Consider the following 22,245-nt stretch of genomic DNA (forward strand, 5'->3'; position numbering starts at 1 on the left):
TTGATAATTTTGAGGTATTATTGTTTGACCTGGCCAGCCTCTTTCTGCACATGGTAGTTAGCTGTGTATATTTAAAGCTCTTTCTCCACACAGTAGGTAGTTATGTATTTACTTCGCTCTCACAGACATTACTGAGCTGGAACAGTCCAGAAACATGACAGCCACAACCACATGGCAGGAGCTGACATCTCCTTTCTATGGCCAGTTCACCAATCTGCTGAATCTTGACCTTGAGTGGACAATTACTAGTGACAATGATGTCATATCAATCGAGGTGAGTAGTTTTTGTCTCATAAGTAGTTTAAATTTGTGATTAGAGTTAAATGATTTTCAAAACAAAGCTGTTGTCAGTTTGTGATGTGTGAACAGGTTTAAGAATGGAACAGAAGAGAACCAAAAGTTTCTTCAGTACTTTAGGCCTCTGGCCCATAATAAATAACATAGTAAAACAGTAGAAAACACCATGTGCCATAAACAGGATTGTAAAATACATTTGTTTAAGTGTTGAGATTGATACTTCTTAATTTGCCTCTTATTGTATATGTTTTGACAAAGTAGTTTTTTTTTGCAAAACATGGGTTATGTCTGAAGTTTTCATGTTCTGTAAAAACATCAGCTAGTGTATTGTATGAGAAGAAATGATATAATCTGTCAATAGGTTTGGGAGTATCAGCATTTTAATGGAAACAATTAGATTGTTTACAACTCAGGATACATGGATGTGAATAACTTTATAGAAAAGTAATTACGAAGCTTAATTTATATATTTCTGTGATATTGCTTATACATTTTGAACCATATGCATTTGTATGTTGTCATGTTTTGTTTTGTTCTCTTTTGATGTATTACACTTACCCTTCCCCTCTACATAACATCTTTTGTACAGATATATTGCATAATCATGGCTGTGTCAAGAACATTAAGGTCTGATCCATCATTAAGTATGGCTTATTACAAACAATTCATGAATATTTGTCAGGTTCTGTGTAACCAGTTTTAACTATCCTCCTGCCAACAAGTCCTGTCATATGTATGCAGTAGATCAATCAGTCAATACAACAAGGCCCGTCATATGTATGAAGTAGACCAATCAGTCAATCCAACAAGTCCTGTCATGTGTATGCAGTAGACCACTCAGTCAATACAAAAAGATCACATTTATTAGGAACAGTATCTTTCAGCAGAGAAAAACTGCTTTTCAGATGTTATGAGCATATCCTTGCATTGAAGTCTTTTCTTTCTTATTTTGAATATTTTAATCTATCATTATACCTTAGGAGACTACCACTCGGCTTTCCTTTCTTCCTATGATGATAAAGTTCTGCCTTTCATTAAATCAATTTGCCATCACTTGACAGTATTTACTTACTTGCATGGGTAGCCTATGCAACTTCACAATAGTTCTGGCTATAGTTTTAACTTATATATATGCTTGCAAGTCTGTATTGGGCTATGGAAAAATTAATGTGTTTATAATTTCTGCAATGACCAGATATATACAGGTAGGTTTTCTATGCCAATGCTTTAGCATCTGGGCACCAAGCTTCACTAAATTTTTCTGTACATGCTGTCATTAGGAGCCTTCCTACATGTATTATTGTGAAATGATATGGTATATTGATGCTGCATTGTCTTCATTAGGCCATCTCTTAACATATCGTGAAATGTAATATGTGACTATTAATTTTACCTGTATAGATTGTCGTTAGACCTATTCCTACAGGTACATTGTCTCACAATTGGTATTGTAGATCCTACATTGTTTGGTGCTTCAGTTCCTTTTTATGCGCAGGTTTTTGTCTGTAGTATAGAAGTTTGTTTATATTACTGTATTGCTTTCTTTTCTGGTCAGTAAAGTACAGGTCGGTACATGGTTTACTCAGTAGAGTTCAGCTCATGCAGTCAGCGATGCTTGAGCATTTTTATCTGTATAAGCATCTAAACAACTGACCTTCTATTGGGTAAGCTGTTATTAGAATTTATGTTTTGCACATGCAAGTACTATAAGTGATCCTTCAGTGATTCTATCTGGACAGGCAGTCTAATTCACCTGCCTACAGTTCATTTGTAACTCAAATTGTTATACAGCATCCACTTCAGATTATTAATACTTTGGATAATTTTCTACCTGTACAGGTCAGGTGAACCCCTCTTCTGGTGTTTGTCGGTGTGTCAACCTGCACGCTTTCTTACAAGTTCAAAACAGGACACTTACTTTGCTAAATTTATATAGTTTCTGTTCTGTTTTGTCTTGCAGATTTAGACCATGGCAAGATCTCCATGATAACTGCATAACTGGGTAATTTTCTCTGGTTGTCATTCCTGCAGTACCTGTCATACTTGTCTATTATGGACAGAAGTCAGTAATAACTTGAGGGAAGGAAGCATTGCTTGCACACAAGGGTTCATACCATATCATTCCAGGGCAGTGACATAGAGAGCAGCAACAAGCATCAGTTCCAGTCTTGCATATCATAATTATGGACTGGATATGCCATACCCCATCCCAACCTTAAGAACTGGACTACATCTTGCCAGCCAAGATGGCCATGTTCCGTGACTGGATTTGGCCATATAATTGATTGCAAGGATCATGACTACTATCAGTTTAAAGTATCAGCCACCAGGGAACAATCTTGTCCAGTTCCACAACTTGCATAGTGCTGCCAAGCTCTTCCAGAAGATGAAGTCCAGTTTAGGGCCATTATACCCACTTCATGAAACCAGTTACACATGGATTAGTCTAACTCACACAGTGCTGCTAGGCATTCTCTGTGGATGATGATGAATCTAACTCACACAGTGTTGCTAGGCACTCTCTGTGGATGATGATCAGACTAACTCACAGTGCTGCTAGGCAATCTCTATGGATGATGATCAGTCTAACTCACAAAGTGATGCAAGGCACTCTGTGGCTGATGGTCAATTTATACAGGCACTCTTATTGATCAATCTTACATAGTGCTGCACTCTGCTTATAATGTGGAGTCTATATTGTCACTTTCGTGGATCAATCTAACTCACATTGTGCTGCTAGGCATTCTCTTCAGACGATGCCCAGTCTATTGACATCAACCTCACCAACTCACTCTATGGACAATGAAATGGGCATTCAAGTTCCCTTGTCATTATATCTTGCTTGGATCAATTAAGTCCTCGTTTTTCTACATCGCCTGCCAGGTGTACTACAACACTTGCCGTGTGTACTGTTCTGACATAAGGTGAGAAGTATCTACGGAATATTCTACTTTCAAATACTTCCCAAATCTGAACAGTTATTGACATTTTGGGACTGAGTATGTCAATTATTTTTTACACTACAGTAGCATATTATTTGTTAAATGAGAAGGAATTGGACCAGATTTAGAAATTGCACAATTACAAACTGATTCCATGCCAGGCTTTAAGGAGGGACAAGGAATATATCATTAGTAATGATTTACAAATGATTCCTGTTTTCCTTCAAAATGTCATGACCATGGGATGAACCTTATATCCAATTTTCGGACGATCCTCAGTTTGCAGACCACAGCTGATATCCTTCCACAAATCTCAATGGAATATTAGCGGGTGCATATTCGTAGGAATTCCACTTCATAGGGTTACAACATACTATAGCCATAATAGTAACTATGGACAAAAATACAAAAGGTGGAAAGTATTACATGCTCTTGAACCCCACTCTTGAACCCACCCTAGACCCCCATGCTTCAGACCTGTCTTGGCCCAAGGTGCAAGATATGCTTGCAACCTCCATCATCCATTCTCCTCCTTAATGATCAGGCTGATGGAATTCACTCCAAATCACTGTCTTCAATCTCAGCTATAGTGGAGGGATTTACAGGGTAACCAAGAAGTTTGCAGAGACGCCCATAGAGCATATGCCACAGTATAACAGTCCAACAACACCTAAGTGGAAGAGTTAGAGGGAGGTCTTTCTCAGATCCCGGAAGGAAGAAGACTGCAATCTTTGTGGCTGTTTGGAGATTTACCATGACAACATCATGGATCCCTGTGGTTCCAAGATGGTGCTTGTGTACTTGGAATCATGTTCAGGACATGTACTAAACCTTTGGCCATGACTGACTGAGCTACAACACAGCACTTGTCAGTTGATCCTCAGCCTAAGCACATTCAGTCAACTCGGGTGCACTCTTGAGTTTGCGATGGAATACAGCAGGTCCCAATGCTGTTCATTGTGAAGACTATGCAATCACTGTGGACTTAAAGAGGCATGATCTCATGCCCCACTCAGACTGCTTTCAGAAGTTCTGTGTTTTGCCTACAACAGGATACAAACTAGAACATCTTAGACCTCGTTCCTTTTCAAGATTTGGTCGATTAGGTCTGGAATCTTTATTCAAGTAAGAAGAATATGTTCCCTGGGAAAGAGATTTGAATTCATGCAATGGTTGGTTCTATGCCTCTTTGGAGCAATTCGTCTGCAAAGGTATTCATTTGTCAGCTGAGTTGAGCTCCATATGACAGTGGATGTCTTAGTCCTCTGTCACTTTATTGGGTTCTCAAAGCAATGATTATATGGTCCAGCTGGAGATCAAACTTGACAGTTGGATCAACTCTCTTAGCAACCATTCAAGGTTGCATCACAAAGGCACTTTGGAATTGCATCAGCATAAATCAATATCACTCATGATTCTCCCCACTTGCAAGGGCATCATTGGCTTATCTTTTATACTAGATCTGCTTCCTCATTTACATTAATATCAGCAGCCAGAATCATTGAAATACATGCCTTATCAGTGGAACAGAATCATATGCAGATCCAACGAGATTGGTCAGTTTCAATTTTAATGGTACCATTTTTCATTATCAAGAACAAGCTCCCATCCATTGGTAACCAGACTTATGAAATCACAATCTACTCTGGATACTTCTCAAGATCACCTTCACAGTATAGTGTGAACTTGAAAATAGTATCTTAAAATAAAGAAGCCATTGCATATGTGGAGATCATGTTTATTATCAGCTCTTAAACAGGGACAGAATGATAGAACAGCACAGACCCTTTAATCCTGGATTAAGTGGATTATTCGCTCTGCATATTAGGAAATAACTCCAGCTCAATGAATTTGCTATGCATTTTGACTTGTGATGTTAGAGCAGTTGCCACAAGTGAAGCCGTTGAAAATAACTGTCCTCTAACTGACATTATCCATGCGATGGGATGGAGATTGAAGTCCACATTCTTCAGTTTTTACCTTCAAGATGTTTTGTCCCAAAGGACTCAGCTTGATCTGGTGGGACCTATAGTCAGGCACAATAGATCACCTTTCCAGGTCATCAACAGCTTCTTAAGATGTGGCTTCATGGTTTATGCTAGATTTAATGGAAGGAAAATTTTCCCATTGGGAAGCTTCTGCCAGACAGATGGAGTCTTCTTCAGCCGGGTTATCTAGTAGCTGTCTCACATGCCTTAGGATACCAGAGATGGCATCTTTGGGGTAAGGGAATGTATCTCCTTCACCTCCTAATATCCATATAGAGAGCATGCCTTTCACTCCACTGAGAGATTCTTGGGATGTGGCACTAGTTCCCATACCAAGGGGACATCATTTTGCCTGACCACCATCTAGGTGAGCAGGTAATGTTTAGCTTCTTCTCAGCTAAAACTTATCAGGGAGAGCTGGATTTGCAAGGTAGTAGTAGTTCTCTTAAGGTATTATGTTTGTATAAGTATTCATAAAAGAACATATTGAACTAGAAAAAATTAGTTTTTCAAAGATGCAAAACACATCCTACCTAAAAAAAATGAACTCCTGCAGCTGCTGTCTAATTTACCATGTTGATGAAGTTATCTGATTCATGCATTTGTTTTCAAACTGCCATCCAGTTGCCTGCCCCATCAAGCTTTTCACCAAATTTACTTTGTCATTATTTTTCAGCTTTTGGTTTATGGTTTTAATGCCATCTTTTGTACATGATAAACTGTATGGTGGCCGGTATATTTTGGTGGAGGAATATCCCAGGACAAACTTGGACACAGGTGAAATGTTAGAGATCTGTAAAAGTGAGTGCCTTAGGCCACTCAGCTACCTGTGGCCCAGATTATTTTATTGTAGATGGCTGTTAGAACCTTGCAGATGATGCTTACATGCTGCTTACTGTTTCACTGTTGCTAAAATGGTATCCAGATGACCAAATGGTCTACGTTGCTTGTCTTTACAGATCCCTAACACCTGATTCTGACCATGTAGTCTCAGGTTTGGGCAATGTTTGTATATCAAAAAGCTTGCCAGTACAGTAGCTTCTGATAGGTTAGTGGTTCTTCTCAGGATTTTTCTGGGTTATTCCTCCACCAGATGTACTGACTGCCATGTATTTGCTCTTATGTGCTGAAAAACAGTGTTAAACCCAAACAACAGAAAATATTGGTAAAAATTACCTTTTATCAAAACTTTACTGACTAGTCAAGATCTGACAGGTATGTACAAATGATGCTATGATCAAGATCTGCATATGGTGAAAATGATGCAGGCTTCAACATCAGCAAATAATGCTGACATCAAGATTCTGACAGGCAGATGCAGATATTGCTAAGCTCAGGACAGTACTGCTGTTAAGAAAAATCAGAGGAAAAAAGAACTGAGGATGAAGGTAGATTCATCCCAGAAGAGCTGCAAGGCAGTAGTGACGAGTAGGTACATTTGTCCCCCCGCCCCGATATATTTTAGTTATTATAGTCATTTACTTTCAGTTTTTGGAAATGGACATTCTTGGATCATTGACAGTGAGAGATGGTGATACAGTAGCATTGTCTAATCTCACATCTGTACCTAATCCTAGTATATACATCTCTAGAAAAAGAACCATACAGATGAGGATGAAGACTGACATAGGAAATGGTAAAGGATTCAAACTCCGCTACAAGAAAGGTAAATTTGATATTTATATGCCAACTTGTCAGCCATATTAGAGTTTTCGTCAAACTTTGCTATGATTGTTAAATTTTTTTTCATTCTGTTTTACACCAATTACTAATTGTTTTTGTTTTATAGTGACCTTGTTATTTATAGTGACCTTATTAATATTTATAGTGACCTTGTTGTTATTTTGATGGGAGTGCATTTAATTATGTTGTGAACTTCAAAACTAAATCTGCCAGATCTCAGATAAGGTTGTCAGCTAGAAAAGTTTCCATTTGAATAATCTTTGTATGATGAAAATGTCTTATGGAATGAAGTAAATTGATCTCTGGAACTTTTAACTCTTTTGTGTTATTTATGGAGGGTGAAGATTCAATATATTTTTTTTCCAGGTTGTTCCTTGGTGATTTCAGCATATGAGGGAATAATCCAGTCTCCAGGGTTTACTCAGGATGCATACAACAGACAGTACCCCAACAATGTTAGCTGCCAGTGGATCCTAAATGTTACAGCCATAGGCAAGGGGATGACCTTGAGGTTCACAGACTTCTCACTGAACAGTGCAGACACAAACTCCTCCCTGAACAGTACAGACATTGTCCAGGTAGATGGTGTTGATACATAGTAAAAAATAAATTATCTTCGTAGTAACTATGCTAAATACTAAGTATCTCTCAAGACAGTTACCAGTTTTCTTCTCACCTTTTCCACATCTTATGGGTAGGTTATAAGAAAAAGGAATTTATAACTACTAAGCATCACTACATTGTTAGTATATAAATAATTTGGTAAAATCCTACTCTAATCTTTTCTTTGCAGAAAACAAAAAATGAATCCATAAAAAGTGACTAACAAATTCCAAGAATACTTTATTTTAATTCCTTTCATTTTGTATAAAACACTAACATAACATTAGTACTTGTTTCTGTTTGAACTTGGCAATTAGAAGCAGGGTTAGCGCTTGTTTATAGGCAACTCCTAGTCCTGTCCTTCGTGTACATATGGTAAGATCCTGGTCACCTAAACCCATGTTATTTGGATTACTGCTTTATTTAAGACATGCTACTGTATACTGTAACAGTTTATAAAACTTGTTGAAGTATATATATATATATATATATATATATATATATATATATATATATATATATATAGCTGGTTTATTGCAGCCATTTTGAGTGAATTTTGATATTCAGGAGAACAATTTTTAGTTTGCAGTAAAGGCTGACTTTCTTTTCTAGGTGTTTATTAACAGTTCAGAAACAGCTGTCCACAGTGGGATGGGATTCACAGGAAATCAACTTCCAGACCCAGTCAAGTCAAATGAAGGGATTATCAAACTAAAGTTCATCACAGATCAAGCTCTTACTGACACAGGATTCTCAGCCAAGTTTTCCATAGGTAATTATAATTCCTATAATGTTAGGTACATATCTTTTTATTTTCCTTCCAAAGATGTGGAAAGTATGCATTTCCATGAATGTGGATGGGTATAACTGTTTTTTGTAAAGTTACATGTCTAGATAAGCTTTTTCAGTGCATTTCATTACAGGCGTTTACATTGTTGTGCATGGATACCTCTAGGGGTGTGCAATGCCAACAAAAGTAGGTCTTTGTGACCCTCATAATTTTGTAGCTTGTTTCTTCGTAAGGAAAAGTTAGTTGGCTCATGAAGCTGGGGATGCAAAACAGGGTGTGACATACAATTTGTATGTTTAAGAAAGAGGAACTTGCAGGGCATTTTTTTTTGTGGAGTATATTTCTGTTCCAGAAATGAGCATCATAATTTGTGTATACATTTTCTAACTCTAGTTTCTTGTCAAGTTTTTGCTGTAAACTTTAAACCATACAATTATACAAGGAGTGAAATTAGAAAAATTCTGCAAGTAATTAAAGGGGTTACATTAATCTGTAAAGGAAATTCATGTGAGACTAATTGGTTGTAGCTGTAGCCCCAGTTTGACTTCAAACTTTGTTGTTTAGTTTCCACTCCACAATTTTGAAGAACTTTAAGGATTTAAACCAGATCTGGAGTGAGTTTTTATATTTGAAAGATCCATATCAGGTTTGAGTTTTACAGTTTCTCGCCCTATGTGTCTTAGAACTTTGTCCTCCATTATTTTCATATTGGTTGGTAAATAATCATAGTAATAATAATAGTAATGCGTTATTTATAGAGGGTGACTCATTAGCCAAGGACTATTCTCGCTTGAGGTCCTCTTAAGGAGAGTATAACAATGCACATTATATGAAAATAGTAATAATTACTGTTTATTTTAACATGTTTAGTATAAAAATACTAAATTCCATTATCTATTAGAAGCACATACATGCTCATGATATCTCTTCTTAAATACTCTAATATTTTCAGCAGATTTTACATGTAGTGGAAGCTTTTTCCACAGAACTGTACCAGAGTATTGGAAGTTCTTTTTAAATTGCTCTGTTCTTGGTTTTGGTGCTAGAAGGTTTCCATGTGATACTGATCTCATTGTGTTGAAAAAATCCTGAGTAAGTCCTGAAGATACTCTGGTGCAGTTACATGTAGACATTTATATAAAAGAACTGCCTTGTGAAAATCTATCCTGTTATATATTATAAACCATTTGAGTTCTGTAAATAATGCTTTTGAGGGATGATCAATAGATGCATCTAAAATGACATGTACTGCTTATTTCTCAAGTTTATAAATCCTGTCAAGCTCAGATTTAGCACAGTTTCCCCATACATTTTGAACAATAATCCATTGTTGGAAGAATATTTGACTTGTAGTGTAGATTTCAAGTTTCCATAGGTAAATATGTTTTGATTCTGCTGAGCTGACAAGGGCATTTTTGGATGACAGTTTTTAATAAAGCTTATCAATATGGTCATTCCATAATAAATTATTATCTGCAGTCATGCAGGCTTTTGATGTTTGACATTTTCCAATAGATGATTATTTATTGCAAGAGATAGTTCTGGGTTCCCTAACTTGTGTAGCTTTTGTTGATATGAGGCTAGACATTAAAAAGACTGATCAATTTCATCATTTTCAGGCAAGAATTTATGGTGCTTGCTTGACTTAGAATTTTTCCATTAAATTTCTAATATATTTACATGGACATCTGTTGCCGCTTTACTTATTTCTAGTTCTGTTTAGCTCATCTGGTCATAAAGGCAGAATGAACTGACAAAAAGGACCTAGATACATCATGCATTGTGGTTTTTCTGTCGTTTGTCATTTGTCAATCAGCAGTTTCTTGTTACATCTCTGGAATCCTTGATCCGATTTTGATCAAGCATAGATCATGAGATTGTGTTATGAAAATCTTGAATTAATTTGATTATGAGATAGATGCTTATTGATAAGGAGATTTGCATATCAGCATTTTTGGACCTAAATACATCATGCATTGTCTGTCATTTGTCCATTAGTAACTACTTGTTACCACACTCAGCAATTCATGGTTTTGATAAAAATTTGGAATACACTTGTGGCACCAAGATTTGGATGAGTTCAGTAATGAGTAAGATCCATGAATGTTAATGAGGTGATCTTGCAGCTAGATTCACTTGTTAGCAATTAAGTATTTTTAATCTGACTTCGATCAAGTTTGGAATATTTGCTTATATCATTGGGGTAGGGACTTTAAAACTAGTTCTAAAGTGAGTAATGCACACATATATCAATGAATTGATTTTACATGTGATTGGTTTGTATCCATTTTGAAAGCCATACGTCTAATTTCATTTTGGTTAGACTTGGAATATGTGCTTCAGTCATCAACATCTTGGAACAGTTGGATAATGAATAAGTTTCATGCACAATTATCAGGTTTTTAGTCAATGTTTTTGGCACAGCCACAAAAATGGGTTGTTTAGTGCTGTCATAACTGCGAGCCACATTTTTCAGCCAACTAGGTATTTTGTTCCTTTTCTGTATAATTCTTTTCCACTGGTTGTACCCTTAAAAACAAATGATTCCCCCCCCCCACTTTCAATGCAGTTTTAAATGGACTAACCATTAAAAATTGTTTTCCTGGTTAATTGATATGAAATACAATACCTGACATTACTATTTTTGGTTTCCAGACTGTCCCAAAGTGAAAGCGAATGTCCCAGAATTCACAGTGTGGAATGCAACCTCCTATTCATTCGAAATCAAAGTACCTGTGAGTTGTGTCAATGGTTATTCCTTCAGGCAGGAGGAGTACAGCAAACAGTCACAAGTGATGATGACCTGCCTCTCTGGGGGACAGTGGGACTTAGAGAGGATCCCAGACTGTCAAAGTAAACATTGCAGCTTTACATTTTAGTGGTGAAGGGGCAGAATTATTTAAAAAGTTCATACATTTGCAAAAATATTGACTCTGCGTGATATATGCTGTATAATGTTGCTGTTATTTTGAATTTATGGTGTGAGTATTGTGCAAATTTTAAGATCTCTTGACATTCCATTTTACTGAATGATCAATTAATTTTGTTAAGTTCCATGATTTTGTTTTACTTTCTTATGTGTTATTTTTTAATAGATTTTATTTTGGATTGTAGTATCGTTTATCATGCAGCATTATCTGTACATTTTTTACATTGTAGTTACATATTGTGGAGTTCCACCTGCCATTGATAATGGGTATATTGCAAATGCCACCGGGGTGACATACAACAAAACTGCCAGATATGAGTGTAATAGTAACTTCAGGAGGGAAGGTGCTGACATGGCTGTGTGCTCAGATTCAGGAAGTTGGATAAATATTTCAAGTTGTACATGTAAGTACCAAAGATGATAAAAGCAGTCATATCTGAATGGTCTTCACTACAGATGGATTGACCAAATGAACTTCCTTTTTAAATAATGTTGTTGTTGTTATTATTATTATTATTTGTTAGAAACTGTAACATTCTGTGCAAGTTTTGCTGTTCAAAAATATTTGTACATGTATATCTTTCAGCTGCTGCATGTTCATCCATTGGCAATCTTACATTTGGTTTAATCACATCAGAAGCAGGAAACATCAGCAGTGGACAATTTGGATCAGTGGCTAAATTTGTCTGTAATGATGGATATGAGTTGAAGGGCATCCAGTACTCATACTGTAATGGCACTGCATGGTCCCACAAGAAAATCCCACAATGCATCAGTAAGTTTGATTACAATTTTAATTGTAATTTATCACTTTCTTTTCATTGTCTTTACCTTTTTGATATTGGTTCTGTTGTGGTTTACTTTATTTACTTTTTACAATTAATTGTACCTGTTCCAAGTCGCTGAACTAGCTTGAATATCAAAATGTTTAATTAGCGCCTCATGTAAAGCTTTGTAGCATTTTTTGTTTGATGTACAGTATAGCGGAAAAAATTCTCTCGTTTCCCATGAAACGTCCAATATAAACATTTATTAAAGCTCTATAATTTACTCAAAAGAATTAATATGCAGTTGGTCAGGTATATACATTATTTTTCACTACTTGTCTTGAATTTAAATATCCTAATAAATGCAGAAAAAAATATTATATTGAAGCAGTGATGCGAGGTTGGTCATTTCTGGTGTTTGGGGAGAGCAGACGACTGACATACTTAAAATATCATTGTTGTTTCAACATTTCTGATGATCCCTTAGCTGGTTTGGAAGGGAATAAGTTGTCAAGACTGTTAGATTTATTTAATATAATGTGCATATACATATTTCACAAAGCTAAACTAAAGTTATTGTTATAATTTGTTAGATTTCCAGTTTTCTTGTCTAGTGAAGTTCATTCTGTCAAAACAAACCTCATCATGATTTAGATGATGGTTCATTTAGTGACATGCTTATAACAAACCTCTGGAAGATGGATCATTGTTGTGGGTACAAAATACTGAAATCTGTGCATATGATTGCTTTATTTCAGAGTTGAAGTGTCCATCACCTGTGATCCGTAACAGTATTGCACTTTCACCTGCTGTGGTCGAGTTTGGAGGTAACCTAAATGTGACATGTGCTAGTGGATTTCGACTCAGCCACAATCGTACAGTTCTCTGTCTCAGCAATCAGACTTTTAATGACCTGCCAGAATGCATTGGTAAGGAAACATTTCTTTATTGAAAAATCAATCTTACCAATGCTGCAACACGTAAAAAACTGACATGATTCTCTTCAAAAGACATTATCTTTTTTAAATACAAGCACTAACTGGGAAAATCATAGGCTTTTTAAATGCAATCTGTTTATAAAACAGATTTTCACCTTGTCTTTCAAGCTTAATAGTTTTTACCTTTATTATTGATTTGATTAAGTTTTTAAAGACTTCTAACATCTTTACCATTTGTTTGTAATCTTGTAGGACTACATTTGTACATTTACTTGGAAGGGTTATTCTTTCAAAAGATTTTGCACTTTTGACCTTCACACCTTTGGAACTTAACCATTAAATTCAGAAATATAAAATTTTACAGCTGTGCTAGAATTGAAAAAATATGGTTGCAATTTCATCTATCACTGCAGATCCAATAGAACCCTCAGATTAGTGAAATAAAGTTTTTGCTCCTGCAGGGATTTTTTTTTGTGAGATAGGACTATCATATGATGAATCAGAAAGTTCTCTCAATGATGTGGAAATGTCCAGAATATATAAATGTGTTTTACACCACTCCTTTTATAATCCATGCACAATGAGATCTAGAAACATTGAGTGCGCTGTAAGCGAGAGCATGAGTTACCAAGAGACCTCCAAAAGGGGTGATGCAATCACTGCTGGACATTGAGAAAACTGCACAGGATACTGGAGTGCAACTGGGCTGTTTAATGGTTTTATACTTGTTTTACAATTATGATAGGAATAATTGTCAATACAGTACACTGCTTTGCTAATGAAGTTTTTCCTTTTTTTGCATAAATTACTGAAAGATCATTAACATTATTCCAACCAGTTTCAACAGTTTTCTTGTGCATGTGAAAACATTGTGTATTACATCACTTCTTTTTGCTCTTGTTGATTAGTTTGGTTCTTTGCTTCATATGCTCCCAGCTTTGAATTCAATTATAGTGGAGTGATGCAGGGAGCATAACAGGCAGGGAACAAGATTTCACAACCAAACAAGATTCCTTTTTCGTGAACTGGGGACATTTATTTAATGTTAGTGAAACAACGATCAGTGTCAAAATTCAGTTTTTATTTTTAAATTGTTCTATTAAAATATTGATACCATGATTTCATTGCAAAAATTAGTGAAACTTCTCATGCTTGAGAAATTCTCTGAGTGCCAGTTCAGGAATTTTAAGTTAACTACAAACTCGGAAACTCTCTTCTCCACAATGAACCCAAAAATTATCTGTGAAACAAAGCTTTTTATTTCACAAGGTATTCATTTCGCTTGGTTGCCTTGCTACCGTTGATCACACTGATGAATGGGTAGATTAACTTAAGGTAGATTAATTATATTATGGACACAATAATATTAATAACAGTGTTCAGCAGATCAATTGAAATAAGTTGACCTGACACACAATTGAGGTCACTAGCCTTACACAGATAGAATATGCATGCCTTTTAACTTTTCTTTTATTCCACCCCCTTTATTTGACACAAAAGGCGTAATTAACATTATCAGCTTTTAATTCTCTACAACAATACAACAAATACTTCCGCAAGTCTTTGATCAAAATAGAGTTGGCACTTAATTAGGTTCTCAGAGAAACTTGCAGACATAGCATTTATGGATAATTGACACATTTAACATTCAAATACAAGAGAGCATGTTGCATTTATGGTGATTACACTTACACTAGATGAAAAGATCAAACTAAAACATGAATTTCACTTAATAAAAGAACTTACTTAATTGGTATTTATTTATTAAAGCGCTTCCAGATCCAGTAGGCGTTAGTGACATTTTCATTGATCAAAATTTTGCTGAATATTGTTATTTTCATTGTACTAAGAATATCACTTGGTAAGAAAATTTTACAAAATATATGACTTCTTATTAAAAGCCACAAAATGTTAAATCAAATTTCCAGGTCCTGTGTACTATTTTCAATGATAAAACAAGCGATATATTGAGGTTTCAGCTACCAATTTTGATCCCAATTCTTGTTCAATAAATTGAGGTCAATCTTTTTGCATTTTGTGGTGTAAGAAAAATGGGATCCACAGTTGACCCTACATTGTAAGTGGGTTCTTGAATTCTCAGGGCTTGAGTTACCGAGGGAGTGGTGTATAATAAGGGATGTTTACACATTTTTTTGGTAACTTGCAGCATGTGACACCTCATCACTGTTGATAGTTTCACCACAATTAGGTCTGTCAGATATATTGCAGGGATAATTAATCATCACAGGAAAATGGTCTGTTACTTATATTTGGCAGATAGTGAGAAAAAAAATTGTGCCAGCACATTTACCTCATCACAGAAATTTTCCATGATAATTCCAGGAATCTGAGCCCAGTCCACATAAATACTTGTTCTATGATAATACAGGAATTTGAGCCCAGCCAGTTTGCAGAATACTGTTTTGCAATATAATGATTACCATACCTTGATGCAAAGAAAAACAACTTGCCACAATGTTACTGTTGCAGATATTTCACAGTTTTTACCAACAGTGTTTTATTTTCCCTGCATGACCAAACTTGGAATGAATTGCAATGATAGAGGGAAGCACATTGATGTAATTGATCACAATGTTCGTCAGATATGTTGGGGATATGCCAGGTATTTTTAATTGACCCTGCTATGTACATGTGATAACATTCAACTCACTGATCAGAGGCAAGTCTGTCATGTAATTCTGCAGGACAATTCATTAATTGATAATTTATTGGTTATTTCCAACACCACATGGTTATTGTTCTTGATTTTATTGAACACTATCTTTGCTTAAATATTATCATTTATCTACCTTTTATTTCCCACAGGGGTAATCTGTTTTGTGGCATTTTGTTATCATAAGCATGGTTGTGCTGAAGTGGGCATGGAAAATCATCCAAATTTCCATATGAGAAATATTTCCGCATCAGATGTCACAGTATTAACTGCAGTATCAATGATATCTCTGATAATTGGTATAAAAATAAGTGAATTTTTGAGGTGGATCTCCTCTTACCTGAGTAACATAATCATGCATCATTTCATCAAAAGCCTGATATATGATGTCAGTTGTTGGCATTCACAAAGTGCATGAAGTTCATATTACCTTTCAAATTTTCTATTTATGCTTCAAGTCGCTGCTGGTACAACATTATCCTCTGTTCTCTCAGAATCCTCTGATCAGCCTCCTTCTCTGCATGTTCTTTGCTGTTTTGACTTGCACTGGATGCAATGCACGCAGAATTTTGAGAAAGTAACTTCGATTTTTTTGTGGGATAGCTGTGAAATGTTAGTACTTGTTAAGTAAAAGACTGAAGTCAAGATTGTGCTTTTATGTCTAGTTTTCACCCAAGATTTCATTGTCCTACACCAGAATGGTAAGATATCAGTTTGATGATAGGATAACTTCATTGAAGTCTGTGCAATAAATGATGATTTTGCAAAAACATTTCTAATAATACAAATAATTTTATTGGAATTATTGAAATTAAGTTGATATTAAATTATATATAAAATAGATAATTACACTCACGAACCTGCTTATAACATGGGATGAGACAGTGATCCCATTTATTTTACCAGAAAATAACCCAAAATTGATCCCTGTTTGTTGAACTTGAAGAAAATTACAATCAAAATTTATAGCCGAAACGCTGATATATTGCTCGTTTTATGATCGAGTATGGTAGATAGGACCTGGAAATTTCAATCAGCATTATGAAATTATCCACTTTTAATAAGAAGTCATATAATTTGTTTTATTTTCTTTCCAAACGACATTCTTTGTACACTGTAATTAAAGATATTCAAGGAAATTTCAATCAGTGAAAATGTCATGCCTAGTGTAGGCAGTGCAGTAATATTTAAATGCCAGTTAAATAATTTTTATTAAGTGAAATTTGTGTTTTAGTTCTAGTTTAGTTCCTTTTAAGTGTATACATCATAAATGCAATGTGTATTTAAAAGTAAAATATGCCAATCTACAGCTGTATCTGCGAGCTTTTCTCTCAGAACCTAACTAAGTGCCGACTGTGTTTTGATGACTGACTTGCGGAAGTATTTGTTATATTTTTGCAATGAGTTAAAGTTAGCAAATAAAGGAGGTGAAGTAAAGGGAAAGGCATGTAAATCTTAAATACTTAGAATGTACTGGCCCAGGTTGTTGAGTGAACTCACTTCATTTGATCAATCGAACACTTTTACAAATGTTATTGTGTATGTAATCTAGTTAAACTACCTTAAAATAACAGACTCATTCATAATTGTGATAAAAAATAGCAAGGCAACCAAACAAAACAAATACTTCGTAAAATAAAGAGCTTGGTTTCACATATATGTACCATTGTGGACAAATGAGTTTCAGAGAATTCCCAAAATGGGACTTAGAGATATCCTCAAGAATAATAAAAAGTTTCACTATTTCTTCCAGTGAAATCACAACATCAATATTTTACTAACTGAACAATGCAGAAATTGAGTTTGAACATAGACAATTGTCTAATTAAATAAATGTTGCTAGTTTTTGAAAAAAAATTATTCTTGTTTGGCAGTGTATCTACAATTACTCTAGTTCCATGCCACATTGACTCCCTACAGGGCACTATACTATTAAACACTACTCCAGGAACCAGACTAATCAGCAAAATAAAAAGTAATGATGTAATACACAGATGTTTTTGGATACATGTAATGGTTGTTGAAATCAGATCAATGTTAACGATCTTTCACCTGTTTGACATTTTGGAAATAAATGTAGTTTATTCAGAATCGCAAACAGCTTCATGAGAACAAGCACATTATTTACAATTATTATCAACTTATTGGTGTGATTGTAAAATGAGGATTCAGTCATTAAACAGCCCAGTTCCCTATCCTCCCTTGGTTTTCTCGATGTGTAGCGAATTTTGGGATGTCAATTGGTAACTCGCGGCCTTGCTTATAGTGCGGTCTATATTTGTGGACCACATTGTGCATGAGTTATTGAGGGAGCAGTATAGATATATATATATATAACCGTTTTTCCCTCCATTTCAAACAGATATAGATGAATGTCAAAGTTTACCATGTAGTTCAAATACTGAGGTGTGTGTCAACATCCTGGGTTCCTACAGATGTGACTGTAAACCAGGCTACATGAAGCCACCATCTGGCACCGGGAATTGTACAGGTGAGAAGTAAGATATATCTTAGACTTTAAATGGATTGCAGCCCTGCCAAATTCTGACAACTGTTTTCTTCTATTTTTCATGTTTGTTTTATTACCTTACACAGTTACCACTAAAACTGCATTACAGATGACCTTTACACATAAATACTAAAGTTTCTATTGAAGCCAGTGCCATTAAATATTGCATATACTTGACTTTAGGAAAGGTAACATTATTATAGTCCCCCTAGAGAAACAAATCCTGACTCTTTAAGTCATCACCATTGTCTTGTGCTGATGGCTGGATGGCAAGCAATCAGCAATGTTGTGTCATGAGATAGGGAAGGAGAATATAATTATGGTGAACAGTTGGGTGAAAGGGAGGGACATGTGAGACTTGTAATCTGCATGAACCTACACCAGTGGTTCTCAAACTGTGTGCCATGGCACACTAGACAGTGTGCCGCGAGAGATTTGCAGGTGTGCTGTGGGAGTTTTGAAAAATATTTAAAATTGCTAGCGTTTTGTAAGTTTGAACATATCGAAAAATTAAATGGTAAATCAATGTCACAAAAGTTAAAAAGTGACATATAAAAAGGCAATCTCTGTCAGTCTGTCATTCACTGGTTCATTTCGTGACGCGAGACTTGTGCAAGATCTCGGGAGAACTCGATCGCTCTAATTATGAAATGCGCGCTTGTTTGTTGACTTTGGAGCCTAGCTTCAATCTGATTTGCTCTCGAAAGCAGGCACATCCTTCACATTAAATTTAAAATTAAATATATATGTAAAAATAAATAAGTTCTTCACCACAAAAGTTCTTAAATCTTTTCAGGTGTGTCGTGAAAATTTTTAGATCTTTTTGGTGCGCCGCAAGACAAAAACGTTTGAGAAACACTGACCTACACATATATCTTTAATAACAGATTGTAATATTAATACAAAGTAAAAAAAGTGCCAGTCATTTCTGATTTTAAATGCGATTACAACACTTTAGGGATAATCCCAGAGATTTGAAATTGTACCTTTATAGTCACATCAGTCATTGAAAAATTATAAGATTCTGTTATATTTTGTTGTTGTTGCCCAACTGGGCCTTAAGTCACATTAGGGAAATTAATGTTGCCCATTGTCCAGCATTAATGTTTGGTTATCATGGACACCTGGGCAATGGATTTTCCTACCCCGATGCATGCATGCATGCATGCATCCATCCATCCATCCATACAATACAGTACAGTACAGCCCATACAAAATTTTCCACATGAATTGGATATGGAATCTGTATGTACTTTTACAGAAATATCCATACGGACATTTTTATTCTATAGCTGAACCACTCTTATGGATTTCAGTGTATCCATATGGAAATCTTAATGGATTCCTTACATACTCCATATGGAAAATCCCACAAAATGTGCAAATTAGTCCATGAGAATAAAATTAAAATTCCATATGGAATTTGACAAAAATCCAAATGGAATTTGTGATTAATCCATATGGAATTTGGCAATAGTTTCAAATTAATAATGGATACGAATTAAACAGGACTTTATTAACCAGGGTGATATTAAGTGTGCATGAAAACAAATATACAGATGTTGTAATTGTATGACATCCAAGGCAGGAGATATGGGAGTTAATAATAATAATAATAATAATAATTATAATAATAATAATAATAATAATAATATTAATAATAATGTATTTATTTAGAGAAGGTAATTCGATTAGTTACAGAAGTAATCTACCTTGAGGCCTTCTGTCTGTCATGTACAATACATACAACATGATGTGAAGAATCTGGCTTGACACTAAATAATTGATTTTACAAATCAAAGTATCAAGCCTGGAACATATGCACAAGCATCTGTGAACACATAAACATATAAAAAATATAAAATTTGAATCTGCATTGAAAAATTCAACTGTGAAAATAATGCAAGATTACAGAAAAGCATCCATTTGAGACGTTGATTATGAAGAAGAAATGCTAGGAACCAGCCTTATGTCACTTGTACTGCTGACTTTATGTTTGAATAATATACAAACTATGATGCTGTTGTGGTCTCTTGAAATAGTCCTTGTTCCATAAGCACTGTGACAAACGTTTATCATGATATAATTATTCTTATTTTACACTGAATTCTAACACACCTGGAATATTTTGATAATATACACAATAATGCCTCACGATATTGAAAGATGATTCTATGTGTGGGCCAGGAAAATTCCACAAAGATATGACTATCTTTTGAGTTGATCAGTTTTTAATTACATAACTTCGAAATCATCCTGGTTCAATTCCTTGTCCTATTTAGCATGTTAGCTGCTACTGTAAAGCTCTTTATGGCACAAAAAGCAAAATGCTGGTCCTGGCATTCAGTTTTCATACAGATTGACCAATTACGTTCCCATCGACTTTTCATTCAAGCTATTCTCATTGTCGCACATTTTTCAAATGGTTATTCAATCTCGTATCCCGCTCAAAAATTCGAATCGCCATGTTTAACAAGCATGCTCATTCCCATCAGTTTCTGTTACGCAACAATTCATTGGGCAATACAAACTTTTGACCAATCAGAAAGATCTTTACAGCAGTCATCTTTTAAATAATAAACGGAACAAATACTTATTAGAAAGCTAATTGCGCAATGGGACCAGATAGAGCATTAGATTAAAAAAAAGTTTCAGAGACGATATTAAAAAAAGAGTCAGTATCAAGGTAAATCAGATTCAGGTCTGGAGAAAAGCAAAAGTTTGATTTAAAATGGAAAATAAGAAAACTTGTTTGAGGGCAGTTAAATCCAGTTTAAGTTAAAAATACAACAACAACAAGAACAACAAAATTTGACAAAGAAATATAACAAGGAAAGATGTGGAAAGAAGTTATTGTGCCCAAAATAAACAATAAAATTATAGCTATCAGAAACAGGAAATATAAATGCTGCTGAAAATTATGCAAATTGTACAAGAAACAAAAAATAAATTTTATTATATCTTATTAATACTTTTTATTGAAATGTCATTGATATTTCAATCACAAACTATCGCTATATTTTTAGAATTTTTGACAAACTCTAAGTGAAATTTCAGTCACAATTTCCCACTGATATTTTCAGAAATGTTGACAGTCAGTGAAATTTCAATGACAAACTTTCAATGATATTTTCAGAAATTTTGGTAAAATCTCCTAAAATACCATAATTTTAGTGAAAAAGGACATTTGAGTGGAGGTCAAAAAAATGTTCACTGTGATTTTGCTGAAATTGCAGTCACATTTTTACCTGGGTATGATTTTTATAGAGCATATTTTAATAGGAAGCCAAAAAAAATTTTTTTCAGAGTAAAGATCAGATGAAGCCCAAAATCCATGTTGCACCAAATTTTCTAAGTCCAAAGATTCATCTGTGATTGTACTACCAGATATTAATATTCTGATCATGTTTACATTTTCTCTACTTTTTTGTTCATGTCTTTGTCTGTTTTTAAACATCTGTGGAAATAAAGAAAACTGACATACATGTGTTTCTTCAATTTTATATATGTTCATCCTTCCACATCAGCTACACTGACATGTACATGTTCTCTAACTCCCACCAATATTTCTATTTAAATCAGTTTAGGTTAATAATTCTTCAGAGAGTATTTTCCATAGTGCTATAATACATGAGCCTGCTTTCCATACGGGAGTAAAGTGCTTATGGATTAGAGTTGCAACTTTATTCCATATGGAATTTTCATTTGCTGTGAACTTCTTATGGAATTGATATGGAATAAATTGTCTGATTCCATAAGTTTTTCAGTCCATATCTCTTCCATATGGATTGCTGAAGTCTTCCGTATGGAATCAATTTTTGTACAGGAGTACAGCTCACATGCATTTTCGCAACCCCACGCAATGCGATAGGGGACTTACTTCCAAGTCTTTCACTCCATGATTACACTCTGCGACAGATCAATACAATACATACAAGTCACCACCATGTCTATGCTGGTCCACCGATGGCATCTCCACCATAGAACAGCTGATTATTGAATAGCATTTGAACAGCCAATCTTTGAAGACTGCCCATGGAAAGCCCAATATGTCATATTGAGAGATTGGCAATCAAAATACCGTTTAACTAGTCAGTGATTTTTATTTTGATCACATATATGGAC

At 35.0% G+C, this 22,245-nt stretch overlaps 1 protein-coding gene across 1 annotated transcript in view; it reads left to right on the forward strand.

Moving 5' to 3' along the window:
* The window catches only part of LOC149806284 (CUB and sushi domain-containing protein 2-like), a 247,889-nt gene that overhangs the window by 153,490 nt on the left and 72,154 nt on the right, over positions 1-22,245 (forward strand). Inside the window, exons 9-17 of the mRNA XM_089935578.1 lie at positions 126-274; positions 6,716-6,893; positions 7,277-7,488; positions 8,126-8,285; positions 10,959-11,156; positions 11,463-11,636; positions 11,819-12,007; positions 12,758-12,928; positions 17,974-18,102. Of these exons, the coding sequence (XP_089791704.1) occupies positions 126-274; positions 6,716-6,893; positions 7,277-7,488; positions 8,126-8,285; positions 10,959-11,156; positions 11,463-11,636; positions 11,819-12,007; positions 12,758-12,928; positions 17,974-18,102 (1,560 nt within the window). The remainder of the gene's footprint in view (positions 1-125; positions 275-6,715; positions 6,894-7,276; positions 7,489-8,125; positions 8,286-10,958; positions 11,157-11,462; positions 11,637-11,818; positions 12,008-12,757; positions 12,929-17,973; positions 18,103-22,245) is intronic.

Source organism: Sinohyriopsis cumingii, chromosome 2 (genome assembly GCF_028554795.1).
Source record: "Sinohyriopsis cumingii isolate HCF-2022 chromosome 2, ASM2855479v2, whole genome shotgun sequence".
NCBI classification, from domain to species: Eukaryota; Metazoa; Mollusca; class Bivalvia; order Unionida; family Unionidae; genus Sinohyriopsis; species Sinohyriopsis cumingii.